This window comes from Prosopis cineraria, unplaced genomic scaffold (genome assembly GCF_029017545.1).
Source record: "Prosopis cineraria cultivar Desert tree isolate PC_DT_omini unplaced genomic scaffold, ASM2901754v1 PC1635, whole genome shotgun sequence".
Lineage (NCBI taxonomy): Eukaryota > Viridiplantae > Streptophyta > Magnoliopsida > Fabales > Fabaceae > Prosopis > Prosopis cineraria.
In genome coordinates this window covers 12,438-29,483 of record NW_026556960.1, presented here as the reverse complement: position 1 = coordinate 29,483, position 17,046 = coordinate 12,438, and the positions used below count along the sequence as shown (strand labels likewise).

General features: G+C 32.3%; 2 protein-coding genes across 4 annotated transcripts; both read right to left on the bottom strand.

Annotated features, from left to right (window-relative positions):
* Nucleotides 1-2,454: 2,454 nt before the first annotated feature.
* Nucleotides 2,455-5,275, bottom strand: LOC129300533 (amino acid transporter AVT6D-like). Its single transcript, XM_054939102.1, has 5 exons — nt 4,760-5,275; nt 3,851-3,994; nt 3,495-3,698; nt 2,940-3,405; nt 2,455-2,841 (listed from the first exon to the last, which is right to left on the bottom strand). Exons 1-5 carry the CDS (start codon nt 5,115-5,117, stop codon nt 2,718-2,720), a joined length of 1,296 nt encoding a protein of 431 aa, XP_054795077.1. The 5' UTR covers nt 5,118-5,275; the 3' UTR covers nt 2,455-2,717.
* A 5,944-nt stretch (nt 5,276-11,219) lies between these two features.
* Nucleotides 11,220-14,776, bottom strand: LOC129300532 (amino acid transporter AVT6C-like). 3 transcript variants are annotated; one of them, XM_054939100.1, is made up of 5 exons: nt 14,080-14,776; nt 12,551-12,709; nt 12,261-12,461; nt 11,662-12,133; nt 11,220-11,535 (listed from the first exon to the last, which is right to left on the bottom strand). In XM_054939100.1, the coding sequence occupies exons 1-5, from the start codon at nt 14,462-14,464 to the stop codon at nt 11,514-11,516; spliced, it is 1,239 nt and encodes a 412-aa protein (XP_054795075.1). In that variant the 5' UTR covers nt 14,465-14,776; the 3' UTR covers nt 11,220-11,513. The 3 variants fall into 3 exon arrangements, with proteins under 3 accessions (XP_054795075.1, XP_054795074.1, XP_054795076.1); XM_054939099.1 differs by having other exon boundaries at nt 11,220-11,530; nt 14,080-14,773; XM_054939101.1 differs by lacking the exon at nt 12,551-12,709 and having other exon boundaries at nt 11,220-11,530; nt 14,080-14,775.
* Between the last annotated feature and the right edge of the window lie 2,270 nt (nt 14,777-17,046).

Sequence of the window (17,046 nt, the reverse complement as noted above, 5' to 3'; positions counted from 1 at the left end):
CACTATGCACAAAACGATGTCCATGCATGCTTAATAGAAAGTTCATGCATTTTCAATATTAAGAAGGACATTACATCCTATATGAGTAGTTTCATGTTAGAACTGGGCCTAGGTACTAAAACAAATACCCACATGACAGAATTTGACATGATATGTTAAGTCCAAAACATCTAACAATTGCTTCTTCTCTATACAAATAAAAAATGTCCGTGATTCTCAATTTACCTAAAAAATATTACTTGGAATGCGTCTATATACAAATTATAGTTTGCATGTAGACACCAAAAAGGAACAATATGACAACTTCTCATACTGGGTTAGGATTCTTGCATGTCTTGAGACTGTATCCAACCTCCCTACATCTTGAACAATGATAACTTTATTTTATTTTAATCTATAATGAACAATTAATCCAGGTAAATGCCCACATGTAGAAGCCTAATTTTTATTTTACACAACTCAAAGTTCATTTTTACACAACAGATACTCCAACGTCTTTCACAGCAAATTTTCTTCACATTAGGAGTCATATTTTATCAATTCACATGTCAAATTCAATATGAACTAGTCAAACCATCATATTATACACAACTAATCCACTCTAAAACTTTCACAACCAACTTAATGATTTAGCAACCTTTAGCTTATATCAGTAGGTTAGGCTTAAAACAAAATGTACAAGTAGGCAAACAATGTAGAACACAATATCCACAATACACAACACAAGATTCATATATTTTTTAATTGAAAAGCCATACATTCTACTTTATCAGTAGGCATACTTAAAAAATGCTCGAGTTAGATAAATAGTACAAATACAATATCCATTATGCACAATACAAGGTTCATATATTCTCACATGAAAGTCATGTGATTCCAATTTATCATTAGGCTAGGCTTAATAAAATGCACAACTCAACGTTCAATAACTACTCAACGTTTATTTTTTGCACACAAATACTCCAACATTTCTGACAGTAGATTTTTTTCTTATTTTATTGGATCATATCTTGTTTAGTTCACATGTAAAATTCAATATGAACAATTCAACATTATTATTGTATAACAATTAATCTACTCTAAAACTTTCATGGCCAAAATGGTTCAGCAACATTTAGCTCATATCAACAGTCAGGCTTAAACATATGTGTTTCACACAGAGACCTATTACCACTTCAACAATTAAAAGACACACATGTACCAAATCAATAAGGGAGAAACAAAATTAAAAATCCTTACCTATAAACAATGATGATAGAAGCTTCAAAAAACAGATGATGTTGCTTGAATAAGGAAGATGAAAAAGATCAGCAATAGCTGGCGATGTGTAATGCAGGGGAAAATGAGGTAAAGAACTGACTACAATGCACAATATGGGAGGAACAAGGAAGAAGAATGATCGAAGAGGAAGATCCTAACCACCACAGTCCTTCTCCAACAGCAATAAGGGGCAAAGGTCCACAAGTCACCCCCCCAATTGTGACCAACAACAACTCAATGCAAGGAAAGAGAGAAAAAATAATGAACCGTGCTTCGTCTATCAACACCCACGACTTCTACACTCATCCACACCAGCGACGATCAATAATGGCAGAGTGACGACTGATGAAATGAGAAAGAAGACAAGAAAAACAATGAACTATGGTTCATCTGTTTGTTTCTTTGAGGGTTCGCATGGCTTTTTTGATTCAAATTAAACAAACGGCAAAATATATTTTTGATATGAAAAAATATTGTAATTAGGGCCCCAAGGCTTGCAAAGCAATATTAAATTTGTTTAGGTCTTGAATGCAATAAATTTTTTTAAGGTCCTTAATGTCATTTTTTTCAAAATTTAACTGCATGCGTATTCTAAAGTAGCTATAAGTCATTAGCTAAATTAAGACTACAAATCAGCATAGCTATAAGAATGTTGTAACCCTCACCAAGTATTTTTACACGTTTTAATCTCAAAGATCAAGAATCATATTTATTGTAATATTATTGTTCCTAAATCACGTAAAAAAGTCAATGTTTTTAAACACTTCCTATTTCTGTTCTTCAATGTGTGTTTTTTATTTTCATTTTGTTTTTAAAAGCTTAAATTTAAATATATATATTATATACCCTAATAGTAGCGGAGAGCAAGGGGACCAACAGAAGCCGTGGCTCTCCCAATTTTTTTTAATTTTTTTTTTGTATTATATAGATGTTACAACTTTCAACCCCCTAAAATTTATAAAACCTTTATAATATATATATTTTTTAATCTTGACCCTTTATTTTAAAATCTCTTAGCTCCGCCCCTATACCCTAACATGCAGGTGTTAGTTATTCAAAGTTCGAGACAATAATCAACGTTTAAATAAATAAGAAAAATAGCAACTGAAGCATAAAATACAAAGAAATGCTTTTCAAAAATAGATCTACGCAGGGATCTATCTTTTATAAGCTTCCATCCGGGTTACTCAAGTCTTAAAACAGTATGCTCAACGTCTACCTATATGAGATGTTTGATGCTTTACATGCTTGTAATACTCAAAATATTTGAATTATTCCACAATGTACATTCAATTCTTCAATAAACCTAAACAACTAAACAACCACCCCGACTACTGAACAAGGTTTTCCCCATTCTCTAAATCATTCACTAATCAAAACTTAAATGTAGTGTCCTAGTATTTCTTTGCCCCATATAAAACTTAAGAAGGAAAAGAGAACACTTGAGAAAATCCAACTTAAGACTTGTGAAGAAAATTGCATATGTTGGTGAAAATGGCAAACGCACTAGTCACCACAGCAAGGATAATCATTATCAGTGCGATGATTTTGTCCCCTCTGGTCGATATACCTTGAGCATCCCTGCCGTTGAATTGAGAACAAAGAAAATTAGACAAAGCTTCGTAGACGACCCAACCAAATGGGAATGGACTTAGATGAAGAGAGATAGAGATATATACCTCAGGGCAATAGCAGCGGGGAAGATGAAGGCAAGGCTTAACGCAGATGTTGATCCCAAAAGCTGAAAGAAGTACCAAATATCTGGGATTGATATAGCAGCAAGATAGCTGGAGATTAGCAGCACCAGAGTGACGGCCATAAATCTCTTGCTGTCGGTAGCTAGCTGAGACATCTTGGGGAAGAGGAGTTCATCTATGTTGGTTCTCAAAGAAAAGTTCAGGAGAGGGAACACTAGCATAATATGAAATGCATAGCTTAACCGGATCAAGCTATTGAGCACCGAACCAATGGTAGACTTGGCATTCTGATCAAAATTGATAAGAATGTCTGACTTGATTGAATCCCCAAATAAAAGGTAGCCAAATAGGCCTATTGAGAAGTAGATGACTGCGCAAAGCACTATTGCTATTCGAACTGCTGTCATCATTTCAGATGGCTTTGCAAGCTCAAAAGCAATTGGATGGACTGCAAATACAACCAAATGTAAACTCAGAAATTTTCTAGGCATGTAGTGAAGGGGCGGGCAAATTCACAAATGCAAGCCAAGTATATACCATTAAAATGAAATGTAAAAGCTGTGACTATGACCGGAACAGCAGTAAACAGATCAAAGAAAGAAGTCTGCTGGTCCAAATGTGGAATTAGCCTTGGGATATGTGTTTTGCCCGCGAAGAGAGCAGCTATTGCCATCCCAGAACATATACCAACGAATGCCACCGCTAGAACAGTAGATATTGCGGAGCTGAATTTTAAAGACTCTAGCAAAACCAGCCAATGTGACCAAAAAACAAGGCACGTTGTGAGAATTATGCCACAGTCTCTTCATTTGAAATACAAGAAAGCATGCCATGCTCTCAAATCTGATCCCAGACCATAATTTTTAACCCAAGCGTGATATAAGTGTACTGACCTACTCGTCTGTACAAGACCAGTGGAAGCATGACACAAACCAACGTGACAAGTAGAGCAAATTCTCGAGAGTTCCACCAGTGAATTCCAAACCACTGTTGCAATATGCCCAAGTGCACTTCACCTTTTCCAGAGAGCACATCCCTGTTTAGTACATCAAATATTATTTGAACGTCAGGATGAGTTGATATTTAGATATGGGGCAAAGATATCATCCAACCACAATCAAAAAATGAACCTTGGATCAAACATATATTAGATCAATTCTCATCAAAAAATTGAAAGGAAATGAATCATTATAAACAATGACGTTACAATTAAATTTAAATTAATTAAATGCTTTCCACGATTCTCAGGCGGCGTCAAGATCCTGCATTATGATGTTCTATTATCAAATTCAATGGTCCGCATAAATTTACAAACCGTTTATCGGCCTATATAATCTCAACGTCGAAGTATTTTATGCTATACAGCTTTAGGACTGAGAAACAAATTTATGATCTTGTTTTAGTTCATGTCTAAAGTGACGGAATTGAATTTGGGCTCTGTTGACTCCGTGTCTGAAGGAGTTGATAATAGGCCTTAGCTACGAGTTCGTCTACACCTTTGGCTTCGCAGCAGGTCTGCTTTGGACTCATTTCAAGCCTATGGCTTTGATTTTTTTTTTTTTTTTTTTGTGGGGGGGGGGGGGGAGGTCTGCTTTGGAAACGTGCAAGGGTCTGCGGGAACTGAAAACTCTCTTTATTTCTTAATGCTCTTTCCCTTGAAATCTCGCTGAATTGGAGAGGGGAAACAAAAATACTAAAACTGGGTTTAGCTAAAAATGCCGAGATCAAGATCCTCCGAGTTCCAATTCTGACAAAAAGAAAAAAGAACAGCTTCCAATTAGCTACGGTAAATTTATTCTTACCAATAATAATCAAGTACATAATTAAGCATCCATAGTTGGTAATTATGACAAGAATTTGCGTGGCCACTGCGCCCGCCGGCCCGAATGCCTCCCTCATCACGCCGGAGTATGTCGTCTCGCCGGGATGTGTAAACCGCAATAGAAAATCCACAGATACTTCGGCAAGCATAGCGATGATCAAAATCATCACGAAAGCCGGAATCGCACCCACAACCTTTACTGTCGCCGGAATGGACATGATTCCAGCGCCCACTATGGTCGTAGCAACGTTGAACACTGCACCAGTAACCGATGCTGGTTTAGCAGCTCCCTTTCTTTCCGGCAATAGGGGGACGCTCACCCCGGCCGCCGGCGACATGTGGGCGGCGAACTTATGGGGCGTTTTTTCTGGCCGAGGAGTGACTTCGTGTGGTCCAGAGAAGGAAAAATGGAAATGGAATTGTCCCTGGGCCTATGTAAATTTTACATGGCCTTCAAAGGGAAGGAAATAATGAGGACTTTAGCATTATTCAGACGATAAAGGAAGAAAAATACATTTTTGTCTAAACTAATGAATACAAAATGTTATTATCTATGAGGCAATATGCCAATATGGTACGGATAAGATCGGAATCTAAAGTCAGGCGGCTTCATAAAAGTTTTTAGGACGCAGAATACCTGTATAAAAGATTAAATTAAGATTCAATTTTATTTATATATTTATTTTTTAGAAACATTTAATAGTTGACACTTTATAATTTTAAGTGAAATAATTTTTTTAAACTATTTTTTAAAGGAAAAAAACTCTATTCAATTAATCAATTGTTAATTTTTTTTTTGTTGACATGATATGTGCGTGGAACCCACACACAATGACATACTTGCATATCTTTTGGTGCTAATTTATCTATAAATTTTTTTCTAAAAATGCTAAGCACCTTAAAATTTTTTTCTCGAAGCGTTGGACATCTTGAAATCTTATTAACATACACTTTAATAAATATTATTAAAATATTAAATATTTTAATATTTAATAATTTAAATATTACTATTTAAAATGTTACACCTCCCAATTTAATATTTTAATATTTTTGATATTTTACAATTTTGTATTAAAAATGAAGCAAATGAACCTTCAAGTTAATAAAGGAATTTTTTTTCTCATCTCTCTGTTTTTCTCTTGTTAAATAACTTTTTTGTAACATATTAATAAAATAAGCAATATTTTTTAAATAAGTATTTTTGTTGTCACATTATTTGTCCTGATTTATCATGTTTATGATTTTACTATTAACACTATGACATATAGAAAATATTAAATTGGGTGATGCAATATTTTAGAGGAAAATCATTAGTTGATCAAAAAATTAAGGAACTTAACCAATATTAAAAATATAAATAAGTTCCGACACGCACAAAAATGTAATGATTTGGATACAGTATCAAAAAGAAGATCAAAAATTAATATATAAAAATAAGAAGTCATCTATAAATTTATAAAATGCTAACAAAAATAATATAAAAATATTAAATTGGATAGTGTAATATTTTAAATAATAATATTTAAATTATGAAATATTAAAATACTTAATATTTTAACAATATTTATTCAATTTTATTTTAACAAGATTTTAGGGTGTCCAGCGCTTCGAGAAAAAAATTTTCGGATGCTTAACGTTTCTAAAAAAAGTTAAGGAAAAAATTAACATCAAAAGACATGTTATGTTTTACATGTCATTGTGCGTGGACCTCACGCACATGTCATGTCAGTAGAAAATAAAAAAATTAATGGTTGTTTAATGAAAGGGAGTTTTTGTTTTTCGAAAAATAATTTAAGGTAAAATCACCCTACTCAAAAGTATAGGATGCCCAGCGGCCAGCACTCCTAAAAAATAAATACAAAGATAAAATTAAACCTTAATCTAAAAATTAATAACAACTATTAAACACCATAATTAACTTAGAATTACATTAAAATAGACTGTGAATTACCAAACTTGAGAAATAGCCTCTCAAAGATGGTTGAATGATTGAAGAATGCATATTATGTGCGATTATATATATACATACATATATATATATATATAGCACATCAAATAATTTTTGGTGTTGCTACTTTTATTTTTCTCATCCTCTTTACAAGTCATTTTTATCAACTTTATTAATATTAAAATAAAAAAATAAAAATTTGTAAAATTTTAAATATGTCTTCATATAATAAATATAAAAAATGATGCCATGTTATTTTTTTCATGAACTATAATTTTAAAAATATTTTTTAAATTTTGATATGATTTATAGATTGAATTAAATAGACTTTTTGTGAGTGAGACCGGAGGAAGCATCATCATGTAAAAGAAGTCATTTTTTTAATTTTAATAAATAATATATAATAAAGTGGATGAATCTATAAATTAAAATCTTATTATTTTTAGATTAAGAATAAGACGTGAGCGAGGTGACATTGTTCCATACTGCACCGCTCCACCTGGCAACCGTGAAAAAGAATTTTCATAATAAGGTGTGGTTTACTTTTTGGCGAATTTTTGCACGCTTTCGGACTTCTATCCACCCACGCAAGGACACCCAAGACATCAATTTTGACCTAACCTTGTTTTTCATTTTCTCCTGGCTAGTTCCTTTTAATTTGCATTTGTTTCATGAAAAACATGAGTCAGTTGCACCCAACCATGACGGTGACGACTCTGCGTGATGGTGGCCTTCCTTTTATTCTAAACAACTCTAGTGGGAATTGTTCGTCAATAACAATACATTTCCAAACATGTTAATACATAGAATGAAATAATATGTGTTTGATTAATGTTAAAAGATTACAGTGTTAAAAATTACAAGACTGAAAATGAAATTAAAACTATACATATAGATGTGAAAAAATTCAATATTTGGGTCAATGTTTTGCATCTTTTCTTTATGCGACTTAATCCTCCTTTTATAATGTATAAGCTACGACAATTACTCCTATGAAATCTGGAAATTAATTGCACAGTTTATTCACAACACGTTTTGTTATTTAATGGCCAGCTCGTGTTTCCATAATGCTCGTGAATAATGGGCATGTCTTCACCAAATTTGAGGTTTGAGGGCCCATTAAAGTTATAGTTTTATATAACAATGGTATGAATGGTGGCTCTGAGACCTAAGAGGTTCGAAGACTTGTGTTTATGTGATTAAGTTAGTTTTTTAGAATCTGAATTGACCTTTTTATTTAAATTATTTATTGGATCTAACTCTTCAACTAGTTAACTCACTTTTGGTTATGGCTTCTTATACATGACGTTTCAATTTAGCCCAAGCAGAAATATTTTATATTTCCCTCTGATCTCGAGTGTGCTCTTATTGAATTATTAGTCTTGTATCTTCAAGAGTTGCCTATCCCTTTCCTCGCATCGTCTCACGGTTTAAAGCTGCAATTAATGCCGACCTTCACCTTTGGTTGCAAATTACTCGGGAGAACGGCAGTTCCAAAAAAGAAAAAAAATCACTCAAGTTCTTTATAATTTTTTTAAAAAATTAATTATAAATATCAATTTAAACAATTATAAATTTAAAAAATTTAATGGAAAATATGATATTTAAATTTTAAATATAATAATCAGTTTGTAATTTGGATTTTGTTGGGAACTTAATTGTAATTAATTTATACTTTTGAAGTTTTATTGTCATTCTTCCTTATTACTTTGACCATAATATAAGTTAGTATTAATTAAAAAAATTAGTTAAAATTTTAGTTTCCTAAAATTTTCACATCTTTTCAATTATGTTATTGAATATAATAAATGTGACATTTAACTTATTCAAAACATCAACATTATTACTCAATAAAACAAGTGTATAATTAAAAAAATTTAACACACATCAAATATCCTATATTTTGGAAGATAATTAGTAAAGGTAGGCAAGCGGGTATAATCCAATGACCCTTTGGCCACCGAAAAAGTTTGATAGCTACCAAGCTCATTTAATTATACATGGCATATATATATATATATATATATATATATGTGTGTGTGTGTGTGTGTGTGTGTGTCATGACCCAAGCTTTTAAATAACTTATAACACAACCATGTATTATTAATTTTAGAACACACTTGTTATTTTACTTATATTACCTGTTAATTTGATATGATCAATTATAAATTAAGAGTTTTAAAACTTCATACATTGTACTTGTTGAAGTTGGAATGTATTGATGTTTATATTCAAAGCTTGAATAGATACTTGTTGAAGGCTAATTAACAATTATATAATTAAATTTATCTTATTTATTTTTTTAACTTATTAAAACTCAAATAAATTGTTATTAATTTTGAATGAGTTGTTGTAAAAAACTGAATAGATTCTTACCAATCAGGGACTAACACTTTGATACTACTGTCAAATAACAACAAAATTAATAAAAATTATATTTTATAGTGAAGCGTAACTTAGGTTGTCTTTCAAAAAGTCAATATATTGACGACTTGAATTAAAATTATGAAAAGTTAAATAATAGAAAATTTTGTATGAAAAAATTAATTTAAAAAAAACTAAATTGAAATTAAATAATTAAAGCAAATTTAACTAAGAAAATCACCAAGTATAAGCAGTGTAATAATTTTAATTCAATCATCTAAATTTAATCTTCCTCATCTAAAAAATAAATTAAATTTATTTAATATTATTATTTTAATTTTATTATATATTTCTCATATTATCATCCAAGGATTAAATAAAAAATTAAGTTATAAATTAACAACTGTTCTGTGTTAGCCACACCAGAAATAAAGTATGAGCAACACTCAAGTCAAATCAAATTACTCTTATATTACCATATTAATTGATTATAGCAAGCAAAACCTCAAATAAAATATATAATTCAAAAATCATACACTAGAGCTACTCTAATTAGCAATAACAATTAAAGCATGAAATTTAAGATAAAGATAAGAAGAGCAAGTTAGAATAAAGTTAAAATAAATCTTTTCTACAAATCAAATGCTCTAATTATTGCTCAGGATCTTGGTTTGTAATTCATCATACAAAAAAATAATTAACTATTCATAAAATTAAAAAACAAACAGTGTGAAAGCATGAGAAGCCATCGATGAATAGAATTGAAGGAAAGAAGAAGATGAAGGGCAACCACCTCTGTTGTTTCTTTTTCCTCCTATTTCCGCCACCCAATTCTGTTCCCCCTTTCAAGTCAAAAGTCATGCTCAGTGCTCTCTTTATATATAATGTATATAAAAACTTAATACTTTAATAAAATGACAAAATTATCATTAACAGCTATAATTAAAAAGTACACAAAAAACCTAAAATGAATATAAATAAGATTTTTAAAATTTAATTTTTGACTTGATCTTCAAGTTTGTCCATACCCTTCTATCAAAAATAATTTCATCAATTTCCTTTAAATTAAATTTAAAAAATATGCACAAATAAAATAAAATTAAACAGCAAACTTTTAAAAATATTAAGGATATTATTTATATTTTAGAATCAAAGATTTAGATAGTTAAAATTTAAAAATTAAAGATTGACTAATAAAATTAAATAATATTTTATTAAACTCAATTAGTCTCAAATAAATATTTAAAGTCTAAATTAAAAGGATAAAAATACATAAAATTATTATTTATTACACTTGTATAGTTATGCACATTGTATTAGTTTTTATAACATATTAAGACCTAAATAGATTATTGTTAATTTTAAATGTGTTGTTGTTAAAATTAAAATGGATATTTGTTGACGAAGGTCACATTCTATCTCTTTTTTTGACTTGTTAAAATATTATTGTATTATTGTTAATTTTAAATGCATTGTTATAAAAAACCTGAATAGATACATATTATTTATATACCTATACCATTAAACCTATCTTTTCAATTATCAGCAAAAAGTACATATTTTTTTGCCATATATAATTAAATGATTTTAGTGGCTTGGTCCATCGGGACCTTTAGGTAGCATCCTCCCTTGACCATTTTTATCAACTATCCTCAAATGAAAGTATTACTAATAACAATCGACCATGCCAGCGGTAGGTCTCCAATAGCAATTTGGAGGCCGGGCGTTGGTAATAATGAGGCTAACTTTTTTATTTATTTTAAATTTTAAGGACAATTTAATTATTTGACTTAACAAAATTAATTTTACAGAGAATGACAAACAAATATTTTGTAAGAACATTAATATGAAATTAAAATTTTTTAATATTAATATTTTTAAATTTAAGTACTCCTTTTACTTTATTTCAATATCAAAGTTTTCATTAGGGCGCACGGATCCACCCATGAATTCCCGAATACGCAGTAAAATCGGAAGTTTGAACCTGGATTCGACCAGAACCTCTGCGCCTTACTCCTGAATTCTCATATCTCTCTTCTTGGCAGAGAATTAACGCATGCTCCGGTTATCAAGTGATATTAAACAATCCCGACTTAATTGAAAGAAAAAGTAACCGAACCATTGACACTGTTATCTAAGTAGACGCGACGTGAATAACTCTACTGGCGCCCAAATATATTATATCTCTTCGTTGACGTTTCCGGGGATTTGTTCGTTCTTACTTCATTAAGAATTTACAGTTACACATGTAGTTAGTAAAAAAGCTAAAATGACAAATAAATTATATGAATTCCTTTTTCTCACGATCAGAACGTGGAAGGGTGTGCAGTTCAGCCGTACAAGTTGGTCCAAATAGCCAATCCGCTCGTCACAACAGCCAAAATAGCCACCGCAATCGCCATGACTCGATCTTTCGCGGTCGCTATACCATATATATCCCTGCCCTCAAACACACATGCCAAATATTCTAAACAAAGCGGAGCCATCCATATAGCACGCAAAGCGAAATGATGAGCAGTCTTATTTAATTATTTGGACAAATAAAGGTAGCCTAAATCAGTTATCAGTACCTTAAAATGATAGCGGAAGGGAATATGAAGGAGAGGCAAACGATGGTGGTGGAGCCCAAGAACTGAAAGAAATACCATATATTTGGAAGAGCTACGGCTACCACGTAGGTGAAGGCGAGCAAACTCAACGTCAGGCACAGGAATCGAGGAGTGTCGGATGCCAGATCAGGTCGGTTCTCGTCCGAGAACAAGAGCTCATGTATGTTGAGCCTCAAGGAATAATTCATGACGGGAAACACCAGCGCGAGATGGAGTGCATAGCTCAGCCGCACCACATCGTTGAGCAACCTTCCCGCGCGGGCATTGGAACTCTGGTCAAAGTTAACCAGCATGTCCGTCAATATGGAGTCTCCGAACAACAGGTATCCGAAGAATCCAATGGCGAAGTAAATGGCCACGCAGATTATCAATGAAACTCGCACTGCCATCTTCATATCACCAGCTTTCCCAAGCTCTGCTCTGATTGGATGAACTGATCGATGAAGACATAAACCACTCATTTATTAATATTATGTGATATATTATTCGTCATTAACTTGGATGCATACAGATTAATGGGTGTGTATTTGTAAGGAATGTTAATGACAATCCGAAGGTACCGTTGACATGGAAACCAAACCCGGTAACGAAGACAGGGATGGTGGCGAACACATCGAGGATGGACACCTGAGAGAAATCAGGAAAAATTCTCATAGGTTGGGTTTTGCCGAACCACATCCCGTAAAAGGCCATGGACGAGCTTATGGCGACGAACACCAATGCCAGTAGAATTGATATGCCAGAACTGTACCTCAGAGAATCTGTAAAGCATTTAAACGAGATGGTGTAAGACAAATTAATTCAGCAAATAGAAGAAAAAAAGGAAAAGAAGAGGAGGAAAGGTACAGACCAACACGGCGGAGGAGGAGGAGGGGAAGCATGATGAAGAGAGAGAGGAAAAGAAGGACAAAAGGGCGGGAGGTCCACCAGTGAACGCCCAGCCATTCTTGCACGACACCCACGTGCACCTCATCTCCCCCTTTCGACGCATTCCCGCACAGCACGTCTCCTGCCAAGTTGCCATTTACCAATCCTCTTTATCGTGTTTTATCACTAAAAATCATTGTATTAATCATTGTTACTTTAATCCATTTTGGGACATGTGAATGCCGCGCGGTCCTCGGTTGTCGGTCCCCTCCTCATCCCCAATTGACCGCAATCCCATGCCCGTTGATGGGTGCAGCCATCGCAGCGTCAAAGCAAGGTTATCGCGGCCACTGTCCCAACAAAATAAATGGGCTAAAATCCATAAAAATTCTCATTAACTTCAAGGCAGTTACACGTGACTTTATCACTTTTAAATATTTAAAATTAACTCTTTTAATTTTTTTTTTTGGGGTCAAAATCCATTACCGTTTAATACTCTGCTATCTTATTAGTAGAGTTTGCCTTATCAGATTAAAAAAAGACACATAGAAACTTATGTGGTACCTTATTTAAGCAAATAAAAAAAATATAAAAGTTATATTATATTTTTTATAAGAATTAAAATGTCATTTATCTTGTCAAAAGACTATTTTAATTAATAAAAAATAATAAAATTATATTTTTTTCTTAAACTGTGTAAATTGTGATAACAGTGAGCAGAAGTTGAGAACAACGTTGCTTAGCTAAAAAAATAAGAACATCATCATGCATGTTAAAAATAAACATTATAATTTTGCACATCTTAAATTATGTTAAAAATTAATAAAAATATTTTTTTATCTCACATGCTATGTGTATCTCATTAATCTGACATGAAAAATTTTATTAATAATGTAACATATAATTAATTAATGGTAGAGTTTTAAAAAAACAAAATTAAAGATCTAAAAGTTATTTTTAAATATTTAAATATGAGAGGGGTTATATAACTGCCTTAAAATTCAAGAATTTTATGCATTCTAGCAAAATAAAAACAAAGAAATAAACTAAAATATTTTTTTCTTAAAAATAATTATCCCATCCCTCTTTTTTTTTATTTTATTTCACAGAGACCTATGCTCATGATTCAATTCCTAAATAATAAATTAATAATAAGATTTTCTTTATTTTTTGGGTTTTCACTAGAAGGGGAAAAAAAGCGCCCATAGTTGACCGGAAAACGCCGACGTTATGGCATGGACTATGGACCGGTTATTCTTCCTTTTATCTTTCTTTTTTAAAAAAGAAAAAGAAAAAAAATTCCATTTCACTTTTCTCTGCATCTACCCTCTAAAGTCTAAACCAATCAACCAAGTAACCAACAAAGAATTTAACCCGCCTAATTAGCTTGTTGAGATGCCGCAAATCACTTCCAACCCGACACTACGCGGCACTATTTACTTCCAATTACATCAAAATTAAAAGTTCCATGGATAGATATTCTTTGCAGAATTCGAAGGAGGCCTGACTCACCCAGGATGATCAAGTAGATGGTAAGGACGCCTAGATTGGTGATGATGACGCATACTTTCACGGCCAGTGATCCCAGTTTGCCGTAGGACTCGCCCACCATGCCGGCGTACGTGATTGATTTGCCGGAGCCGGTGTACCTCAGCATGAACTCCACCGTGATTTCCGTTGCGAGCGCGACCGAGACGATCATCAAGAACCCCGGAACTATGCCCAGTACCTTCATCGTCGCCGGAATCGACATGATTCCGGCACCGATCATGGTAGTTGAGATGTTGAACACCGCTCCCGGTATTGACCCGTTTTGTGAATTTGAACCTGCCGCCGACTTCTGTGTGTCCGCAAGGAGAGGGACATTGTCTCCGGTGTTGTCTGACTCGAGCTTCATATTCCTATCCTATTAATGGAGACGCGTCGACGAGAAGGTCTTCTGATCTGTTCTGTGCCGGCGGGATCTCTCTTGATATATTATGCCCGCCTGCGCTGTGATCTTACCCTGGGGTTTTGAAGATACATTAAATACAAGCCTCCCATCCTCTGAATGGAGCTCGAAAAAGTATTATATGACAAACAATAATATTTAGATGGTATTGTTTTACCATTGATGTTGATATAGCTAGCATAGTTGTTAATTTATTTTTTGTGTTTTTTCATGCATTTGTATAGACGTTAAGACTAATTATTTTTAAAAAAATATACATGAAAAGGAAACTGATTACTTTATCGTTTATAAATGATAAAATCCAACATGTTTTACCTTTAGGTAATTAAACTTAATAAAATTTGGAAAAAAAAAAGTTATATCATTCATAAATTGTACATAAAATAAATTACAATACATTTTATATGTAATTCTTCTTCATGTGTTCGTAATTAAAACAAAAAAAGTATTTGTCTGGAAACACGGAGCCAATCCTCAAGTGAAAATTGTGAGTGCCCTATATTGTAGTTATACGAATGATGGAGAATAATGCTGGAATCTATTTCAATTATTAACGAGTTATTTCACTTTCCATATTTCCATTCAATATATTATATAGAAGAAACATGCCTAGTATTAAAAAACAAGCCATTTTCTTATATTTTTTCAGTCTATTGTCAGCTTTTACTAAATTTTGTTTTCAAATTAGAAACAATAATACATTTCACTGTATAAAATGCGCAGAGGCAGCCTGTTAAACAAGTATTGTTAGTACAATATATCTGGCAACATATACAATCTTAACCTGTGTTAATTGTCATACAGTTTGATCGAGACAAAAATAAGTTGATTTTCTTGGTATGCAAATTTTCCTTTGAAAGGCGATCTTTTCCCATCTTAAGTAAGGGCCCCCTTTTGCAGGTTTGAGAGAGTGAGAGAAAAGGAAGAGAAATATTTATATTTATATATTCTTTTTTAAGATATATTTATATATTTTAAGTAACGAGAGGATAAGTACAATGACATCGGCGCGGCGCCATCATTATAGATATTGATTGTGTCATTTTCAAGTGGCTGGACCTGGTTCCTGCCTAAGCATTTGATTCAGAGTTATAGTTATAGTATATTGAGTGGTTAATTAACATAAAGCCGACGAAATCTAAACTTAAGGCTCAAATAGTTATAGTTAATTAAACTCAATCAAATGGCAAACTGGGTGCAGTAACAATTCTGGTGAAATTGCTATGTCACTTAAAGCATTCAAGACAAAAACTCCTCATTTTTTCATGGTTTCAAATTCTTAAAAAGTATTTTGACACTCCAGTAGTGGCAGAACTAGGACCCTAGGAGGTGTGGTTTAATTTAAAAATATTAATATTATAAAAATAAATATTTAATAATTTAAAAATAATTATATACATTACAATAATAAAGGTGAAAAACAATTACAAAAAAATTAGTACTTTGTGATTTCATTTTTTAAAATTATATTGTTGAGCAAGAAATAAAAAGTAAATAATGAAAAAAATCATTGTGAACAATTTGGATTTGATTTTGTTAATTAAAAGGTAAATAATGATTTTTTTATGAAGGTTGTCTCATGTATAGTAAGAGTTTAATATTTTGTGTTAAAATTCATCATACTTAAACTAAATTGTTATAGGTTTGGCAAATTTGTAATTAATATATTTAAATCTTAATAAGGAGTTGAGTGATCTCAAATAATTAGTTAAGGATAAAAGTATAAAGTATAAATATATAAGGGGTGATTGTGTAAAATATTAAATCCATCACTATATAGCCAAATTGAAAGGGTGTATTTGCCCCCCCTCAATTAAATGTGGCTCCACCACTGCACCCCAGTGTCTTAAATCTTGATCTAAATATTTCATTAAGAGTTTAGTTGCTTTTTTTGGGTGAATTAGGGTAAGATTTGAAAGTTTTGGTCTTGATTGCCAGCGAACACAAGTTTAACCTAGGTCATCCTCTTGTGGTTGGACAACAAATAGGTGAAATTGTGTTCGCTTGCTAGATGTAAGCTGGTCAAAATGTGAAATTCATTCGTCTACAGATGAAATCTATGAAGGCATAATTGCCTGTAGATGAAAATGCAAATAGCAATTTATAGAGCAAAAATCATGGGTTTTTCATAGGAGAAGCAAGAGCAATGTGAGGAGTGAAGGTTTGAGGTTTTTGGATAAAAGATAATGAGGTTTAAAGCTTTCAAACTCAAATATAAGTTATAGGACTCAGATTTCTCTCCGTCCTCTTCATTTTGATTGGTAGAAATTGGGATTTATTGAGATTATTTTAGTTAATTCTTGTGATTGGAGAGTGTTTCTAGCTCCAAGAGGTGATGTCAAGCCTTTCCTAACTTTATTTGGGGTTTTGATTGATGAATATTTTAGTATTATGGTTAATTGGACAAACCATAAGTTGTTATAAGTGCAGTGTTGAATTTCTAAGCATTCAATGGTTGAGAATTTTGATTAACTGACTTGAGTAACTTGATTATGCTTGTTGGGGAATTATGGTTGGATCAAAGATTA

Excerpts from the sequence above, each read along its gene's own strand:
- LOC129300533 (XM_054939102.1), bottom strand. The coding sequence starts at position 5,117 with ATGTCGCCGGCGGCCGGGGTGAGCGTCCCCCTATTGCCGGAAAGAAAG. Across the intron at positions 3,406-3,494 it reads TTTTACATTTCATTTTAATG|TCCATCCAATTGCTTTTGAG; the intron begins GTATATACTTGG and ends TTGTATTTGCAG. Across the intron at positions 2,842-2,939 it reads CCCGCTGCTATTGCCCTGAG|GGATGCTCAAGGTATATCGA; the intron begins GTATATATCTCT and ends ATTCAACGGCAG.
- LOC129300532 (XM_054939099.1), bottom strand. The coding sequence starts at position 14,464 with ATGAAGCTCGAGTCAGACAACACCGGAGACAATGTCCCTCTCCTTGCG. Across the intron at positions 12,710-14,079 it reads CATCTACTTGATCATCCTGG|GAGACGTGCTGTGCGGGAAT; the intron begins GTGAGTCAGGCC and ends GCAACTTGGCAG. Across the intron at positions 12,134-12,260 it reads GTTTGGTTTCCATGTCAACG|TTCATCCAATCAGAGCAGAG; the intron begins GTACCTTCGGAT and ends TTCATCGATCAG.